The sequence below is a fragment of the Procambarus clarkii genome, chromosome 4 (assembly GCF_040958095.1).
Source record: "Procambarus clarkii isolate CNS0578487 chromosome 4, FALCON_Pclarkii_2.0, whole genome shotgun sequence".
Classification (NCBI taxonomy): domain Eukaryota; kingdom Metazoa; phylum Arthropoda; class Malacostraca; order Decapoda; family Cambaridae; genus Procambarus; species Procambarus clarkii.
The window spans coordinates 23,107,653-23,127,014 of record NC_091153.1 but is presented as its reverse complement, the minus strand read 5'-3'; the positions used below and the strand labels follow the sequence as shown (position 1 = coordinate 23,127,014).

Genomic DNA, 19,362 nt, shown 5'->3' with positions numbered 1-19,362 from the left:
AAGTATCAACACAAGACAGAACACAAACAATGGGTATTGAATAGAAGTGTTTGTAGAAAGCCTATTGGTCCATATTTCTTGATGCTTCTATATTGGAGCGGAGTCTTGAGGTGGGTAGAATATAGTTGTGCAATAATTGGCTGTTGATTGCTGGTGTTGACTTCTTGATGTGTAGTGCCTCGCAAACGTCAAGCCGCCTGCTATCGCTGTATCTATCGATGATTTCTGTGTTGTTTACTAGGATTTCTCTGGCGATGGTTTGGTTGTGGGAAGAGATTATATGTTCCTTAATGGAGCCCTGTTGCTTATGCATCGTTAAACGCCTAGAAAGAGATGTTGTTGTCTTGCCTATATACTGGTTTTTTTGGAGCTTACAGTCCCCAAGTGGGCATTTGAAGGCATAGACGACGTTAGTCTCTTTTAAAGCGTTCTGTTTTGTGTCTGGAGAGTTTCTCATGAGTAGGCTGGCCGTTTTTCTGGTTTTATAGTAAATCGTCAGTTGTATCCTCTGATTTTTGTCTGTAGGGATAACGTTTCTATTAACAATATCTTTCAGGACCCTTTCCTCCGTTTTATGAGCTGTGGAAAAGAAGTTCCTGTAAAATAGTCTAATAGGGGGTATAGGTGTTGTGTTAGTTGTCTCTTCAGAGGTTGCATGGCTTTTCACTTTCCTTCTTATGATGTCTTCGATGAAACCATTGGAGAAGCCGTTATTGACTAGGAAGCGGCAGCTAAAAGCCTTCGTGAGAACAAGGAGATAGTTGTCAGGAGAGGTGACAAGTCGCCAATATATGTCATTCTTAAAAAAGACGAATATCTGGCGAAAATGAACATCATACTCTCTGACCAAACTAAGTTCCAAAGGGTAACGAAGGACACTACAGCCGAATTAAAAGCAAAGGTCAACAAACTGATCGAAACTGTGAACGCCAAGAAATCCGGACTCCACCTGCCAAAGATCATTGGGGAATATAAACCTGGATATGCGTATGGAAATGTCAAGACGCACAAGCCTGGAAACCCACTTCGGCCAATCATTAGCCAGATACCCACACCCACGTACAGACTGGCGAAGCGACTTAACGGCCTGCTGACTCCTTATGTTCCTTGCGCCTTCAGCCTGAAGTCTCCAAAGGAATTTGTTGACTTACTGCGGGGCACACGGGCCACAGGGATAAGAGCCTCGTTGGACGTAGAATCGCTGTTTACCAACGTACCTGTGGACGAGACAATCGGAATGATAGCCGACAGAGTGTATCGTGATCCAGCCTGTACTCCTCTTGACATGCCAGAAAATATTCTGAGGAAACTACTCCAAGCTTGTACTAAAGAGGCACCCTTCTTGAGCCCGGATGGGCACATGTATAAGCAAGTAGATGTGTTATACTCAAAATTCTGTCAGTTGAAATGTAACCAATCACAGGCAAGTAGGCCTCTGACGTCATGCCAGACAGAGGAGCATCAAGCATGCTCCCAGCAGCCACAGTTATCCTCACAGACTCAGAGTAGAAGGACCTCGGCTAGGCAGATATATACCTTGCTATCTCAGTCAATAAATATATACAGAAGCGACTACTGTGTCTACATTCTACCCGAACAAGGCAAACGAATACTGGTAGCAGCAGTGGGATCCAGAAATTTTTTTCTGGAAAGAAAAATTCAAGTACCCAGCATCGCCTCGTGTTCCAGCCGCCACCGCCACCGCCATAAGCCGCCATCCTGCCACCCACGCATCAAATATTGTGCCAGACCGGGGTCCTGCCATCAACCACTACTCCAGGCCAACGTTTCGGAAGTAAGGGTCAACATTTTCCTGTGAGAACGCTCACTCATCAGTGAGGAGGAAGGAAGCTTCCCGCGCCAGCCATTTTTTGAACCTCGCGCCACCACGTGGGAACCACCTAGTGCACCCACCACCACCACCACCACCGCCACCCAAGCTGACAGTATCAAGCTTCGTGAGGGTGCAAGCTACTGCAATCGTCGTCAGCCATCGTCGCAAGTATCAACTGGTTATTCCATCGTCGCAATATTGTCGTCGTCAGAATTTATCTTCGTGCTTCTAGCGTGAACAGTGTGGGGTCCCTGAGTCTCGCGCCACCGCCGCCAGGAGCGTTGCCGTCGCATCCAGTTTGTAAACACGCCTCACATGGGCCTCTTCCGATCTTCACGACGCTTCTCCTACTTTGGCTACTGGTGATCCTCATAAATTACAACCCTGAGATAAGTAATTGCTAGTTGAGAACAACGTGCCAAGTGTTAAAAAGTGACTTATGTAATAATTCCCATAATATCCTGTGAATTAACCATTCAGTGACTTGTTAAATATTGGAGCCGGTTTAGTACTCCAGAGGCCCACAGTTTCTCTGAGACATTTCAATATTCCCTGCATATGATTCCATTATTCATTAATTGTTACTAGTGTCATTACTGAATTCAAAGGCGAGAGAAGTAAGAAATAATTGTTTCTAGCAGTTATATACATTCCTGTGTCCAGTTTATGTGCTACATCCATATTTCTTGTATTGCCACTTGTTGTGTTGAATCTTTTTAATGAAATTTTGCAATTGCACTTCCAGTTTTTATATTCTCAATTGCTGTGCTTAGTCTGGTTTAATTAATTTACATACATCTAATTCCAGTCATTTTTTTTAATGAAAGATTGCTAAATTTAGTTTACAATTGCTTGTTCTTAATTATTTTCTTGCCTAGCCCAATTTAATAATTTTATTTCTGCCATTTTTACTTTAGCCAAGTTGATATTTTTTTGTTTATTTTTGTGTATACTATTTCTGATGCCAGGTGCACTTAATTATAATCTGCGTTCAAATATTACTTCCACGGCTGTGACAATGCCTACCACTGTTGAAACCCCTTCAGAATCAATGGGAACAGTTGCTCGTCCCAATGGCCAGAGATCAGCTCAGGAAATGGCTATTCCTCTTTTTGCTGGGGAATCGCGTTTATTAGAATCATGGTTTAGTAAGGTTGAAGCGAAAACAGTTGCACGTTTTTCTAAGCCTACTGATGCCGAATACTTAGCAATTGCACGGTCAGCCGTGGACACAACCAAAGGTGATGCACGTTTTGTTGTTGATGAGAAAGCCATTGTTAGCCTCCAGTCTTGGCCTGAATTTAAGGATTTCTTTCGCCGTCGCTTTGTTAATAAAGGAGACCTTGACCCATATAGGTTAGTCAAGAAAATTGCCAATGCCACCATGCAGCCTGGTGAATCGTTTAATGCGTTTACTAGCCGTCTCGATCAGTATCTGTATGCCTTAGTTTCTGCTATGAATAATTCGACTTGGTTAGATAAAGACAATAATCTGTCCCCTGAGGCTATGGCCAAAATGATAGCATTTGGTACTTTAATGCATTTTGCCCCCGAGCATACAAAACCAATCGTTGAGCAACAAAATTTTGGTGTTAAACATGAAATTGGTGAAGTGTTTGAGGCTATTAACAATGCCGCAGATAAACTAGCACCCCGAAGTGCTCAACTGTTGCCACCCTCTGATGCTGTAAATGTAGTCACAAGCTCACAGCATCCTCCCACAAATTCTCAAAACTCTTGGTCGCAGAAGCGTACCCATGCTCGTAGCCCCCAGTCAAATTCGCCGCCTCATAAAATGCCGAAACGCCATAGTCCACAACCATCCACTCCCTCATGTTGGCATTGTGGTAAGAGTAACCACCTTGCAAGGGACTGTTGGTCCGCCCCTAGATCATCACCTCCTAGACAATTCTCTCGGCCCCCTCATCAATCTAATCATTCTAGGCTTCCATATTGCACATACCATAAACAAGTTGGTCACCACACTGCGGATTGTAGAGCTAGGCAAAGGACATCTCCACCTCGTAACTCCCATGGTCAGTCTTGGCGAGGCTCACAGCGTCCAAGACATTATCAGAACTCTCGTAATTACAACTCCCAGCCCAGCTATAATGCAACTTCAAATTATAATGCTCAGTCACAGAATGCTGGAGCTCAGAATGTTCACTCCATGTCGTCGGGAAACCCCCAAGGCCATCCGCTAACCAATTCAAGCTAGCCAATCCTAGTGGCCTCCCTGTGTATTCAGTAGCTACCCAAAATAGATTTGGACACTTGACAGAGGAGGACACTGACTCTAGACCAGTTGTAGATGTTGACGGATCCACAGTAAATTTGACACAAACAAGACACAGATATCCCAGACAACATAAGTCAAAAATAGTAACTTGTCCAGTCTCAAGTGATGGTCCCCTTGTATCAGCCATTGTACATGGTAGAGTTTTAAAAGTTTTTCTTGACTCAGGTGCAAAAATTAATATTGTCAAGCCCTCAGCTCTTAGAGACATTGAAAGTATGCACCCTACTATTTTAAAACAGTCACACATACCTTTTCTAAGTGGTATTTCAGGAAATAAAGTAAAAGTTCAGGGTGAAATTGACCTCCCACTCAAGTTCAATGATGTCACATTGTCTATAACATGTTTAGTTGTTGACATTATTCATTTTCCTGGAGACATTCTCTTAGGTCTGTACACCATGATTGATGAAAATATTGCATTGTTTCCCCATCGTTGGAACATAAGTATCAAAGACCATGTCATACCCTTGTGTAGCATGTATCGACAGGGCCACGAGTTCAATCTTCAATCAGATTATGTTAATTTTGTTGACACCCGCCTTGCAAGCGTAGGTTTGTCAGATCATTGTCGTGGTAGCATACCCGAGAAAACAGGCACTCGATTGAAGCATAGTAGTTGCGCAGTTGTTAAGGAGAATGAGTCTCGGGACTTTCTGGAAGGGGACGCCCTAACGGATTCTCGTTGTCTCGCTCGCCTGGCAGCTTCCATCTCTGAAGTCAGTGGTTCCACGGCTACTGACACTGTGTTACACCCTCATTCTCTCACCAGAATAAGAGTTAAGGTTCAGGGAGTGCCTGAGTTGTCGGATGTGATTGCGGAAAGTGAAACATGTAAAGTGAATGGTACATTTGTTGAACCCTCCTGGCACACAGTGCAGGATGGTACCGTTACATTATTTATCGCAAACACTAGTAATGCCGATATCCATCTCCAGTCGGGTACCCATGTTGTAGATTTTGCCCATTACTCGTTACCGGTGCGAGTTGTGGATGATGTCTCCATGGATCATACTGTTTGTACACTCACACCTGGAGAACAGGGATCTCAGCCAGAGGTGCAAGCGCAACACCTCAGTCCTACTGATTTTCCTGACTCTGTGGCTCAGCTTTTGAAAATTTTGAACAAGAATAGAGCTGTTGTTGCTCTACCAGGAGAAAAATTAGGTCTCACTCCTCTTATTACACATAAAATTCCCCTTGAACAAGGAACTACGCCTATTTATGTACCAGCTTACCGACTTCCCCATTCTCAGAGAGCAGAAGCAGATAGACTTGTAGAAGAAATGTTACAGAGTGATGTAATTGAATCGAGTAATTCGCCATGGAACGCTCCATTGATTCTTGTACCAAAGCGAGATGGGACTTGGAGACCTGTAATCGATTATCGCAAGCTTAACAGAGTAACAATACCTGATCGTTTCCCACTTCCAGTTCTAAATGATTTGTTGCAAAGTATTGGTCGAAACAAAGTATTCTCAACGTTAGATTTGTTGCAGGGATTCTGGCAAATCCCCCTTGATGAGGAAAGTAAACAATTGACAGCCTTTAGTACTCCCAATGGTCATTTTCATTTCAAAAGAATGCCGTTTGGTTTGCGTAGTAGTCCAATAACCTTTTCACGGCTCATGATAAATCTATTTCGTAGATTGATAGGAAGTACACTTCTAGTTTACCTTGATGATCTCATAATCATGTCGCAAGATGTTCAGACTCATTTCCAGAACCTTGAGAAAGTACTTGCAAAGCTCGCTGAAGCTAATTTAAAAATAAAGCTTGCAAAATGTTCATTTTTAAAGCAAAAGATTAATTTCCTAGGTCATACAGTTACACCTTCAGGTATTACATTGAATGAATAAAAAATTATTGCTGCCCGTGATTTTCCAACACCTCGTACCGCAGAAGCCGTAAGACAGTTCACAGGTCTTGTAGGATTTTATCGTTCATTTATTGCTGGATTCTCTATTATAGCCGCTCCGCTTTACAAGTTGCAAAGAAAAGATGAACCCTTTGTTTGGGGAGAGGCCCAGGATCAATCATTCAAAAAACTCAAAGCAGCCTTGATTTCGTCACCTGTCCTTAGGTACCCAGATTTTTCTAAACCTTTTACGTTGGTTACAGATGCTAGTGACATAGGTCTAGGTGCTGCATTACTTCAAACAGAAGGTCACAGAGAGCACGCAATAGCTTATGCTAGCCGCACATTATCCAAAGAAGAGAAAAATTATAGTGCAACAGAACGAGAAGCCTTGGCAGTTGTTTGGGCACTTAAACATTTCAAGGATACAATTTATAATTACCCAGTTCATGTTCTTACAGATCACCAACCATTAATTCCCTTGTTCAAAAATAAGAATCCAGTTGGAAAGTTTGCTAGATATTTGCTCACAATTCAAGAATTCAATCCCACATTTGGATATATTCCAGGAAAGCAAAATGTTGTAGCCGATGCGTTTTCTCGACACGTAGCTGCGATTCAGTTAAATTACCCAGCATTAGATGCTACAGTAGTAGAAACGGAACAAAGACAAGACCCCATATGGGCACCTGTCATTAAATTTTTGACTAAGCAAGACACTCGCCTGATTCATAAACCGCCAGTACCATTGAAAGAACTAGTTATGTTGGACAATTTACTGTGTAGAGTAGTAAAGCTAGGGACAGCCCCGAGGAAATGTTGTCAGTTAGTTGTTCCAGCTGTCTTGGTACCAACTGTGTTAAAAATTATCCATGATGCTCCTGCAAGTGCACATCCAGGAAAGGATCGTACACTCCAACAAGGTCGATTGAAATATTTTTGGCCAAAAATGGCTAAGGAGATTGCTCATTATGTTGACAGATGTTTAACTTGTCTACAGCACAAGGGACATGTTTCAGGACCTAATCCAATTCAGGTGTACCCAGCAACTAAAGCTCCTTGGGAACGAATATCGATGGATTTATTGACAAATTTTGCGGAAACAGAGAAAGGGAACAAACATTTGCTTGTAATGGTCGATAATTTTTCACGGTTTTGCGAACTAGTTCCTATCCCGAACAAAACAGCAGAAACCATAGCCAGCGCATTCCATGACCAAATAATTTGTAGATATAGTATGCCTAAAGTAATCCTTTCAGATAATGGTCCAGAATTCAGTAATAGTATTCTAACTAGCTTGTGTGATTTATATAACATAAAAAAATGTAGCATCATGCCTTATCATCCGGCAAGTAATGGACTAGCTGAACGTACTAACAGGAAAGTGTTAGATGCCTTGAGAGTCACTTTGAATTTTGATAACAACAATTGGGATGATTTTATACCTTTAATTCAGTGTGCTATAAATTCTTCAATTAATGTTTCTACTGGTGACACACCTCACGCTATTCTTTATGGTACAGATAAGATCCTCCCTAATGAATTGATTAACGTACCTCCTACTCCCTTATATAACGTAGATGATTTTGTTCAAGTGAAGCGTAGACAAATGCAACTAGTATTCAAGAAAATACGAGAACAACTGTCCAAAGCAACAGCCGAGTTCACTCTAGCAAGGAATGCACGAGCTAAACCCAGTAAAATAACTATTGGATCTGTAGTAATGAAACTTAACCAACACAGGTCTGGTCCTATGTACAAGTTAACTAAGAAATTTTTGGGTCCATATAAGGTAATCGAGCTTATTAAAGGTAACAAATACAGACTTAAGAACTTGTTAACAGGAGAGTACATAAATGAACATTTAGACCACATGAAGTTAGCTAAAATGACTGTTGACGAGACTGATGAGGAAGATGACAATGAACTTACCCAGACAGATACTCCTACTCGGACACCACCTTCTGTGGTTGACAGACCACTTGATGCTCAGCAACCCCATACTAGCAATTATAATCTTAGATCTAGACCTCTCGTTTCAACCGTGCACTCACCACATGTCCATTGGCTAGATGTTAACGAGGATATCTCTCAAGATGATAGTTTGTCACATGAAGTTTCATCTGTTCCGGACCTTCAGTCAGAGCCAGAGTTGTATAGTGCTCTGGATGAGCTAGGTGTAGATATCCGCAGAATTTATAATTGATTGCACTCTGCAGTTATTCTGTTTGTTTTGAAAAAAAAAATCATTTGCAGTATTTCTACCACATGTGTCTTATTATTACCATTATATATAATGTATAGTTTTTCTCAAATTTATTTTGTTATAAATTAGATGCCATTGTTAAGTCTACTACCATTTGTATTTTCACAGTGCTTGTCATAGGAGTTATTATTGTTCTAGCAACCACATTGAGGCCAGTGAATCCTGACTGCTATCACGCAGATGTTAGTCTTCTTGATCCAGGTCTTGTATATGCTTGTAAATATATTGCACATATATATATTGTACATTGGTCTTGTAAATATATTGTATTATTTCAGAAAAAAAAAGAAAAAAAAAAAAAAAATCATTATCTATCTTGAAATTCAATTGTGGTTGTTAGGTCAGAACTTTGTTCCATTAATGTAATAATTGTTTAATTTTGTATGGTTTTCAAGCACATGCCATTGACACATGTTAATAATTTTGTTTAGGCAATACCTTGAGTTGTATTGTTCATATCTGATCAGTAGACATACACATGTTCTTAATACTCTGGTTTAATCAAAGAATTGTTACCATGATTTTCACCTATTATGATGAATTTTTTTTTGGTGCATATATGCCGAGTTGTTAGTATTACGCACACCTGATCTTCTTTCAATGTTTTATTATGCAAATTTCACATGTAAGCCATTATTGAATGCCACCGAGGTCCTTTCAGTATCATTGTAACTATATAGCTAGCCAGAGCTTGTCGACAAGGGACGTCGACTTGGTAGCGTGTCCGAGCGGTGTTATACTCAAAATTCTGTCAGTTGAAATGTAACCAATCACAGGCAAGTAGGCCTCTGACGTCATGCCAGACAGAGGAGCATCAAGCATGCTCCCAGCAGCCGCAGTTATCCTCACAGACTCAGAGTAGAAGGACCTCGGCTAGGCAGATATATACCTTGCTATCTCAGTCAATAAATATATACAGAAGCGACTACTGTGTCTACATTCTACCCGAACAAGGCAAACGAATAGATGGGGTCGCCATGGGTTCTCCCCTAGGTGTCCTGTTTGCAAACTTCAACATGGGTACCATCGAGCAAAAAGTCTTAGTCGACATGAACTTGAAACCGGCCATATACTGCAGGTATGTTGACGACATTTTTACACAGGTACCTGATGTCAGACATCTGCAGGAGCTGAAGGAGGCATTTGAGCAGAGTTCCGTACTGCGTTTCACTTACGAGATGGAAAAGGATGGGAAGCTGCCCTTTCTAGATGTAACAGTCATGGAAAAAGGCGGAGGTTTCCACACTGCAGTCTACACTAAGGAAACAAACATAGGAATGTGCCTAAATGCCAACAGCGACTGCCCTGACAGGTACAAGAGGAGTGTTGTTAACGCATATGTCGACCGTGCTCTCAGCCACAGCTCAGAATGGAAGCAAGTCGACGAAGAACTCTGTAGGGTAAGGCAGGTCCTAGTCAATAACGGCTTCTCCAATGGTTTCATCGAAGACATCATAAGAAGGAAAGTGAAAAGTTATGCAACCTCTGAAGAGACAACTAACACAACACCTATACCCCCTATTAGACTATTTTACAGGAACTTCTTTTCCACAGCTCATAAAACGGAGGAAAGGGTCCTGAAAGATATTGTTAATAGAAACGTTATCCCTACAGACAAAAATCAGAGGATACAACTGACGACTGACTATAAAACCAGAAAAACGGCCAGCCTACTCATGAGAAACTCTCCAGACACAAAACAGAACGCTTTAAAAGAGACTAACGTCGTCTATGCCTTCAAATGCCCACTTGGGGACTGTAAGCTCCAAAAAACCCAGTATATAGGCAAGACAACAACATCTCTTTCTAGGCGTTTAACGATGCATAAGCAACAGGGCTCCATTAAGGAACATATAATCTCTTCCCACAACCAAACCATCGCCAGAGAAATCCTAGTAAACAACACAGAAATCATCGATAGATACAGCGATAGCAGGCGGCTTGACGTTTGCGAGGCACTACACATCAAGAAGTCAACACCAGCAATCAACAGCCAATTATTGCACAACTATATTCTACCCACCTCAAGACTCCGCTCCAATATAGAAGCATCAAGAAATATGGACCAATAGGCTTTCTACAAACACTTCTATTCAATACCCATTGTTTGTGTTCTGTCTTGTGTTGATACTTTTAATACCCTATTAATATCCCCTCTTGTTCTGTCTTGTGTTAATGCCACATCACCCCTCCCACCTCACTCAAATGTAGATATAAAATTGGAGATATGTAAGTTCTAATCAGTTGTGTATTTGTGAACTAAAGTCTTTGAAAATGTAATAAGTTTTACGAAACGCGCCCGTGTCGCGTCAGACTAGAAATAAAAATGAATTTTGGAGAATTGATTTTTGATTTACCTCCAACAGTGAAGCGTAATGTACGAAAGATTGAGAAAATTCGTGTTAGAATTATTAATCTTAATTTTTCGGTCATATTTAATAATATATATATATATATATATATATATATATATATATATATATATATATATATATATATATATATATATATATATATATATAATATATCTCGTACACCTTTCTGCACCATCCCTCCCACTACATGTCCTCAGATTTCTACCTCATCCCTTCTTTCTGTTTGTCTCTCACACACACAACTGAACTGGAGGAAGCGGTTCAATATAGAATACTCGTAAAATATCTGATGCAAATTCCAAAGGAAACAGCCTAAAAGAGGAATTCATCTAGGGGTAGAATGCAAACAAAATGTAAATATGATAGAGACATCAGGAGAGGAGAGGAGAAGAGAGGATGAGAAAAGGAGGAGGTGGAGGAGGAGAGGATAAGAGAGAAGCTGCTCCTGATGGTCGTTAATAACAAGAGAGAGAGAGCTTTGTGTAAAGATCTTTTACCTGTGCAGGTATTCACAGGTAAAAGGTCTTTGGGTAGTTGGTTAAGCAGGTGTGTGTATTGGGTAGGAAGTTGTGTGTGGTGGATAGGCAGGTGTGTGTGTGGTGGATAGGCAGGTGTGTGTGTGGTGGATAGGCAGGTGTGTGTGTGGTGGATAGGCAGGTGTGTGTGGTGGGTGGGTGTAACTAATACAGATAAAACACAACAGCAACACTGCCAAATATTATATTACCTTCATCAAGCATCCAGCTCTGAGTATAAGTACAAGGGCGCCGTAGAACAAAAGAGAAGCGATGTTCCTGGTGTCTATGATGGAGGTGATGAGCGGGATGGAGCCCATCTGCCAGTCGTGCGCCAGCGTCCACGGGCACAACAGCAGCCAGGCGTTGAACACCGGCAGATACCAGAAGGTCAGCACCCTGCGCCGGGGGTAAACACAACACATTAACACGTTACAGGCTCGCCAGAAGAACTAGAAAGTCTATACATCAAGAAAACACCTGAACAACATGGCAGCAGGAACCACCAACATCCAGGCTGTATCCTACCCTCAGTGAGGGTAATATCAACACGTCCTTCTAATAGAACGTCGCATTTTGACGTGTACTCTACCTAAGGCCAGAAATTGTCGTGCTAGAAAATGGGAGCGGCTCGCAAAATTGACGTACCGGCCCGTTTTCTGTTTTGGGTCCTCTGGTGGGTTAGGATAAGAGCACTTTAGTAGGACAGTTTCTTGATGTTAGGAAACCTTAGGAGGACGGGCTGAATAATATCCACAAAGTTAGCTGCTTATGAAGGAAAAAAGAAGGTTGAAGTGAAACTGAGTAAAGACATACAGCGTGGAATTACGTTGGTCATAATATGTATTTTTTGAGGTACAAAGTGTGTTTACGATACCAAACTTCCTGCACTCCGTATGGTGTTGCAGTGTTTGGTGGCTGGAGTTGCTATACTCTATCTTCTAATGTTTTCTTTTGTGAAGGGTATGTTAACATGCTTAAAGTTTGTATGGTGTTGTTCGTGGTGTTTGTGCGTGACGAGTTCGTACTCTCATCCTCTTGAGACGAATATTTACATTCTCAAATCCTGTGATCTTAGTTTGTTTCCTGTGTATACATCGTCACAGTTTTTAAAAGACTTTGTTTTCACTTGTGGCCGAAATGATTCTGTTCTGCTCCTGACGAGGAGGTTCAAGGAGGAGGTTTTGTGTCTGTAATGGTTTCAGAGCGGGTGTTACCTTAAGGTTACCCATGATTTCGGGGCTCAACGTCCCCGCGGCCCCGTCCCCGAACACACCTCCTGGTTGCTGGACTGGCCAACCAGGCTGTTGGACGCGGCTGCTCGCAGCCTGATGTATGAATCACAGCCTGGTTGATGTATCCTTTGGAGGTGTTTATCAAGTTCTCTCTTGAACACTGTGAGGGTTCGGCCAGTTATGCCCCTTATGTGTAGTGGAAGCGTGTTGAACAATCTCGGCCCTCTGATGTTGATAGAGTTCTCTCTCAGAGTGTCTGTGGCACCTCTGATCTTCAACGGGGGTATTCTGCACATCCTGCCATGCCTTCTGGTCTCATGTGATGTTATTTCTGTGTGTGCAGGTTTGGGACCAGCCCCTCTACTATTTTCCACGTGTAATTTATTATGTATTTCTCCAGCCTGCGCCCTAGAGAAATTTTAGGTTTAGGCATCTTAGTCGTTCCGAATAGTTTAGATGTTTTACTGAGCGGATTATAACAGTAAAGGATCTCTGCACGCTCTCAAGGTCAGCAATTTCTGTAGTTTTAAAGCTGTCATTGTGCAACAGTATTCCAGTGTAGAGAGCACTAACGTCTTGAAAAATATCATCATTGGTATAGCATCTCTTGTGTAAAAGGTTCTTGTTATCCAACCTGACGTGTTAGTGATGTTTGCTGCCTTTTCTGTTTGAAAATCCAGACATCGTCAGCGGGCTTAGAGCCTTCCCTTTCCATAGCTCATTATGGAAAGTTATGGCTTACCCCAATTAGGTTTTCCTGAAACATTACCCAGCAATCGGTTTACAAACCAGGTTTCCAATTACTGCTGGGTGGGCAGGGGCAAACAATTATGAATTAGCGCCCAGTCAATCCTACATGGCCAGGGTTCGAACCCAGATGAATTTGATCACGAGACATGGAGCTAGTGTGTGACCACTACGCCACGGGTGTTAGTATTGATATCTATATCAATAAAAATGGAAATGTTCGTTTGATCAAAATCGCTAGTCTCCAAAAGTTATTCACCGATTGCTATGAAACTTTCACACAATGTTCCATTCGCATCCAGCCAGGTTTTTATATACATACTATATAGATGTCACGTCTGTGAAGGTAAAAAAAAACATGCTTTTTCTGAAAAAACTGTGTTTTTCATGTGTTTTTCCTGTGAGGGGAAATCTTCGAAACCTCTTTACCGATTGCTTTGAAATTTTGACATACCGTTGCATTCAAATAGGCGCGTCTTTTTATATATCTACTATATACATGCCTCACCTGTGACAGGAAAAAAACACGTTTTTTTTTCAAACAGCGCCATCTGTTGGACGTAAGAGCAACATACGCTGTAATTTCCGAAAGTTCTTCACCGATTGCTTGGAAATTTTGACACAACGTTGCATTCGAATAGGTGCGTCTTTTTATATACCTACTATATAGGTGCCACCCCTGTGACAGGTAAAAACATGCGTTTTTGAAAAACAGCGCCATATGTTGCACATAATGGCAATATTCACGCTATACTAAATATGTTACGAATTGCATTTCAATGTTTCTGATTGCATTGATAAATTTTATTTTCATAGATTTCGATTTATTTTATATTTTATTGAATTATTTTGTGTGACATTGTGCTGGAACTGAGCTGTGTTGTTTACCATACCGTTCATTTCGTAAGTATATGTATAGATGCCACATCTGTGACAGGTAAAACTATGCTTTTCTTGACAAACAGCGCCATCTGTTGCCTGTAAGAGCAACACACATGCCATACTAAATATGTTACAATTCCATTTCAATGTTTCTGATTGCATTGATAAATTGAATTTTCATAGATTTTGATTTATTTTCATTTTGATTTAATTAATTTGTGTGAATTGCGTTGGAATTAAGCTGTGTTGTTTAACATACCGTTCATTTCGTGGGTATAGTTTATTTTTTTATTTTTTCATAATTTCATTTAATTTTTTAACAGTTTTTCTTATATTTCAGTGATGGGAACATCAGGTCACTTGATGTTCCCAATTTTCTGATGGGAACATCAGACCATTTGGAAAGGCATCGGACGAGGGAGTGGGGAATGGTGGGGATGACGAGGGGACGGAAGTGAGAGATGGTGGGGAGGACAAGAGGAAAAGTGAGGGGGTAATGGTGGGGAAGGACGAGGGGACGGGGGAATTCGGGATGGTGGGGACGAGGGGATGAGGGAATGGAGAATGGTGGGGAGGACAAAGGGACCGGGGAGTGGGGCATGGTGGGGAGGAAGAGGGTAGGCCATCTAGAAGATCTCCTGCCCCGTGTGGCAGTGAAAATGAGCATCAGCATCACTGTAATAACACCTAATTGAATTACTCCGATTAGGCAAAATTGCATATTAATTTTATCAGTAAAGATAATAATTCAATCTAGATTGGTCTTGGATAACCGAGCTGGAATATTAGCAGAGTCCGTGTTGAGTTTGGTGTCTCTCTTCTACATCTTCGTCGGCCTCTGTTTTGTTTACATATTTCTATGTAGATTTGTAAGATCTCATGTTAGATCTTACTTGCTAGGTTTATCTCGGTGAAACCCGTGTGTGTGTGTATTTACTATTTATATCTGCGGACTTAGATACCATCCCGCTTTTCTAACCTCTTACACAGAGGAGTAAGAGTATTCCTGGAGTATCTAAGCAATAGGAAGCAGAGAGTTACGGTGAGGGGTGAGACCTCCGATTGGCGTGAAGTCACCAGTGGAGTCCCACAGGGCTCTGTACTCGGTCCTATCTTGTTTCTGATATATGTAAATGATCTCCCGGAGGGTATCGATTCATTTCTCTCAATGTTTGCGGACGATGCTAAAATTATGAGAAGGATTAAAACAGAAGAGGACTGTTTGAGGCTTCAAGAAGACCTAGACAAGCTGAAGGAATGGTCGAACAAATGGTTGTTAGAGTTTAACCCAACCAAATGTAATGTAATGAAGATAGGTGTAGGGAGCAGGAGGCCAGATACAAGGTATCATCTGGGAAAGGAAATTCTTCAGGAGTCAGAGAAGGAAAAAGACTTGGGGGTTGATATCACGCCAGACCTGTCTCCTGCAGCACATATCAAGCGGATAACATCAGCGGCATATGCCAGGCTGGCCAACATACGAACGGCATTCAGAAACTTGTGTAAAGAATCATTCAGAACTTTGTATACCACATATGTCAGGCCAATCCTGGAGTATGCAGCCCCAGCATGGAGTCCATATCTAGTCAAGGATAAGACTAAACTGGAAAAGGTTCAAAGGTTTGCCACCAGACTAGTACCCGAGCTGAGAGGTATGAGCTACGAGGAGAGACTACGGGAATTAAACCTCACTTCGCTGGAAGACAGAAGAGTTAGGGGGGACATGATCACCACATTCAAGATTCTGAAGGGGATTGATAGGGTAGATAAAGACAGTCTATTTAACACAAGGGGAACACGCACAAGGGGACACAGGTGGAAACTGAGTGCCCAAATGAGCCACAGAGATATTAGAAAGAACTTTTTTAGTGTCAGAGTGGTTGACAAATGGAATGCATTAGGGGGTGATGTGGTGGAGGCTGACTCCATACACAGTTTCAAGTGTAGATATGACAGAGCCCGATAGGCTCAGGAATCTGTACACCTGTTGATTGACGGTTGAGAGGCGGGACCAAAGAGCCAGAGCTCAACCCCCGCAAACACAACTAGGTGAGTACAACTAGGTGAGTACACACACACACACACACACAAACACACGCCTGTAGAAATAGATCCCACCTGCTCATCATGGGCGACTTCAATCATGGAAGGATTGACTGGGAGAACAAGGAACCGCATGGAGGCGAAGATACATGGAGAGCCAAACTATTGGAGGTGGTGACAAGCAACTTTTTAACCCAGCATGTCAGAGAACCCACAAGGATGAGAAGCAATGACGAACCAGCGAGACTCGACCTAGTCTTCACTCTGAACGACTCCGACATAAGAGAAATCGGTTTTGAGGACCCAGTAGGAATGAGCGACCACAGTGTACTGGTGTTTGAGTACTTGATTGAAGAAGGGTTATTGAACTCGAGGAGGGATACCGAAACCAAAAGGTTAGCCTACCGAAAGAGAAACTATGAGGGGATAAGAAAATTCGTAACAGATATTGCATGGGAAACAGAGCTCAGGGAAAAGACGGCCCAAGATATGATGGATTACATCACGCAGAAGTGCAAGGACGCAGCAAACAAGTTTGTCCCAGTCCAAAAGGAAAACAGAGAATTGAAAATGAGAAACCCATGGTTTAATCAGAGATGTAGGCTAGCTAAGCAGCAAAGTAAAAGGGCATGGAGAAACTATAGGAATAACAGGACACTGGAGAGCAGAGAAAGATACCAGAATGCCAGGAATGAATATGTCAGGATGAGAAGAGAGGCAGAAAGACAATACGAAAATGACATCGCAAGCAAGGCAAAGACTCAGCCTAAATTGTTGCATAGCCACATCAGGACAAAAAAAACAGTAAAGAAACCGGTTATGAAATTAAGGATAGAGGCGGAAGGATTCACTACAAATGACAAGGAAGTGTGTGAGGAATTGAATAAGAAATTCCAGGAGGTCTTCACCTTAGAGCAAGGAGAAATTCCAGAGGTAAGTGAGGGAATAGCTAACCAGAAACCACTGGAAGAGTTTGAGATTACCAGCGGGGAAGTAAGGAAGTGTTTACTAGAGTTGGATGTGTCAAATGCTATAGGCATAGATGGAATCTCCCCTTGGGTTCAGAAGGAAGGAGCAAGAGAACTGTGCCTACCACTCTCCATAGTGTATAACAAATCACTGGCAACAGGGGACCTGCCAAATATTTGGAAAGCAGCTAACGTAGTCCCGATATACAAGAAAGGGGATAGACAGGAGGCACTGAACTACAGGCCAGTGTCCCTAACCTGCATACCATGCAAGCTCATGGAGAAGATTGTGCGAAAAAAACTAGTGGAGCATCTGGAGCGAAGGAACTTTGTAACACAGCATCAACATGGGTTCAGGGATGGCAGGTCCTGCCTCACAGGGTTACTTGAATTCTACGACCAGGCAACAAAAATAAGGCAAGAAAGAGAAAGGTGGGCAGACTGCATATTTTTGGATTGTCAGAAAGCCTTTGATACAGTGCCACACAAGAGGCTAGTGCGAAAGTTGGAGATGCAGGATGGAGTGAAAGGGAAGGTACTCCTGTGGATAGAGGAGTACCTAAGCAACGGGAGACAACGAGTCTGTGTGAGGGGTGAGGTCTCAGATTGGCGAGACGTCACAAGTGGAGTCTCGCAGGGGTCAGTCCTTGGACCTATACTGTTTCTGGTATATGTAAATGATCTCCCAGAGGGTATAGATTCGTTCCTCACAATGTTTGCCGACGATGCAAAAAATATGAGGAGGATTGAAACAGAGGATGATAGTAGGAGGCTACAAGATGACCTAGATAGACTGAGTGAATGGTCCAACAAATGGCTGTTGAAGTTCAACCCGAGTAAATGCAAAGTAATGAAACTAGGCAGTGGAAACAGGAGGCCAGACACAGGATACAGAATAGGAGATGAAATACTTAATGAAACAGAGAGAGAGAAAGATCTAGGAGTTGATATCACACCAAACCTGTCTCCTGAAGCCCACATAAAGAGAATAACGTCTGCGGCATATGCGAGGCTGGCTAACATCAGAACGGCGTTCAGGAACCTGTGTAAGGAATCATTCATAATCTTGTACACCACATATGTAAGACCAATCCTGGAGTATGCGGCCCCAGCATGGAGCCCGTACCTTGTCAAGCACAAGACGAAGCTGGAAAAAGTCCAAAGGTATGTTACTAGACTAGTCCCAGAACTAAGAGGCATGAGTTATGAGGAAAGGCTGCGGGAAATGCACCTTACGACACTGGAAGACAGAAGAGTAAGGGGTGACATGATGACAACCAACAAAATCCTCAGGGGAATCGACCGGGTAAACAAGGATGAACTATTCAACACTGGAGGGACGCGAACAAGAGGACACAGGTGGAAGCTGAGTACCCAAATGAGCCACAGAGACATTAGAAAAAACTTTTTCAGTGTCAGAGTAGTTAGTAAATGGAATGCACTAGGAAGTGATGTGGTGGAGGCTGACTCCATACACAGTTTCAAATGTAGATATGATAGAGCCCAGTAGGCTCAGGAATCTGTACACCAGTTGATTGACGGTTGAGAGGCGGGACCAAAGAGCCAAAGCTCAACCCCTGCAAGCACAATTAGGTGAGTACAATTAGGTGAGTACACACACACACACACACACACACACACACACACACACACACAAAGGCATCAAAGAACAGGAAGGATCCAACAGGCAAGAATGGAATAGCAAGGATAGAGAGGCAGTACAGGGGCTACTGAAGGAGTTACAGATGGAAGGGGCTGAACGAAACATTGAGAAGGTTTTCAGGTTGGGCTGGTACAACAAGGATAGAAACCGACTTGTAAAGGTGGTGTTTACAAACGAAACCACGAAGGAGGATATTCTCGAAAGGAAGAGTCGACTGCAGCATGTGGAGGGATACAAGAAAGTATTCCTGCAGAGGGACAGGACGAAGGAGGAGAGAGCCAGGGCAGCAGAGGCAAGGAGGAAGCGCAGGAAGGGAGAAGAAAACCAGGAAATCACAGCCCCAACACAACAGTCCTAGAGACAAGAGGCGAACCCAAAACCAGCATCCCAGCAACACCAGAGGGGAGGGCAAACCCACCCCCCCCTCTGCATAGAAACTCTCCCTTCCCCTCACCCTACCTGCCCCCCCCCCTGTCTCCCCTCCCCCTTCATCCCATACCCTCCCTATCCCTCCTCCCCCTCACCCCGTATCCTCCATGTCCCCCCTATCTCCTTAACCCACACCCTACCTGTCCCCCCTTCCATGAAACCCCCACCCCTCACCCCAAACTCCCCTGAAACCCTGCAAACCACCTCACAGATCATATCACCCACTGAAAAGCTTCCCACACCAGCAGAAT

General features: G+C 42.7%; 1 protein-coding gene across 1 annotated transcript in view; it reads right to left on the bottom strand.

The window, feature by feature from the left end:
• LOC123749362 (protein O-mannosyl-transferase TMTC1-like) overlaps positions 1-19,362 on the bottom strand; it is a 589,924-nt gene that overhangs the window by 142,942 nt on the left and 427,620 nt on the right. Inside the window, 1 exon segment of the mRNA XM_069335441.1 lies at positions 11,357-11,543. Within this exon segment, the coding sequence (XP_069191542.1) occupies positions 11,357-11,543 (187 nt within the window).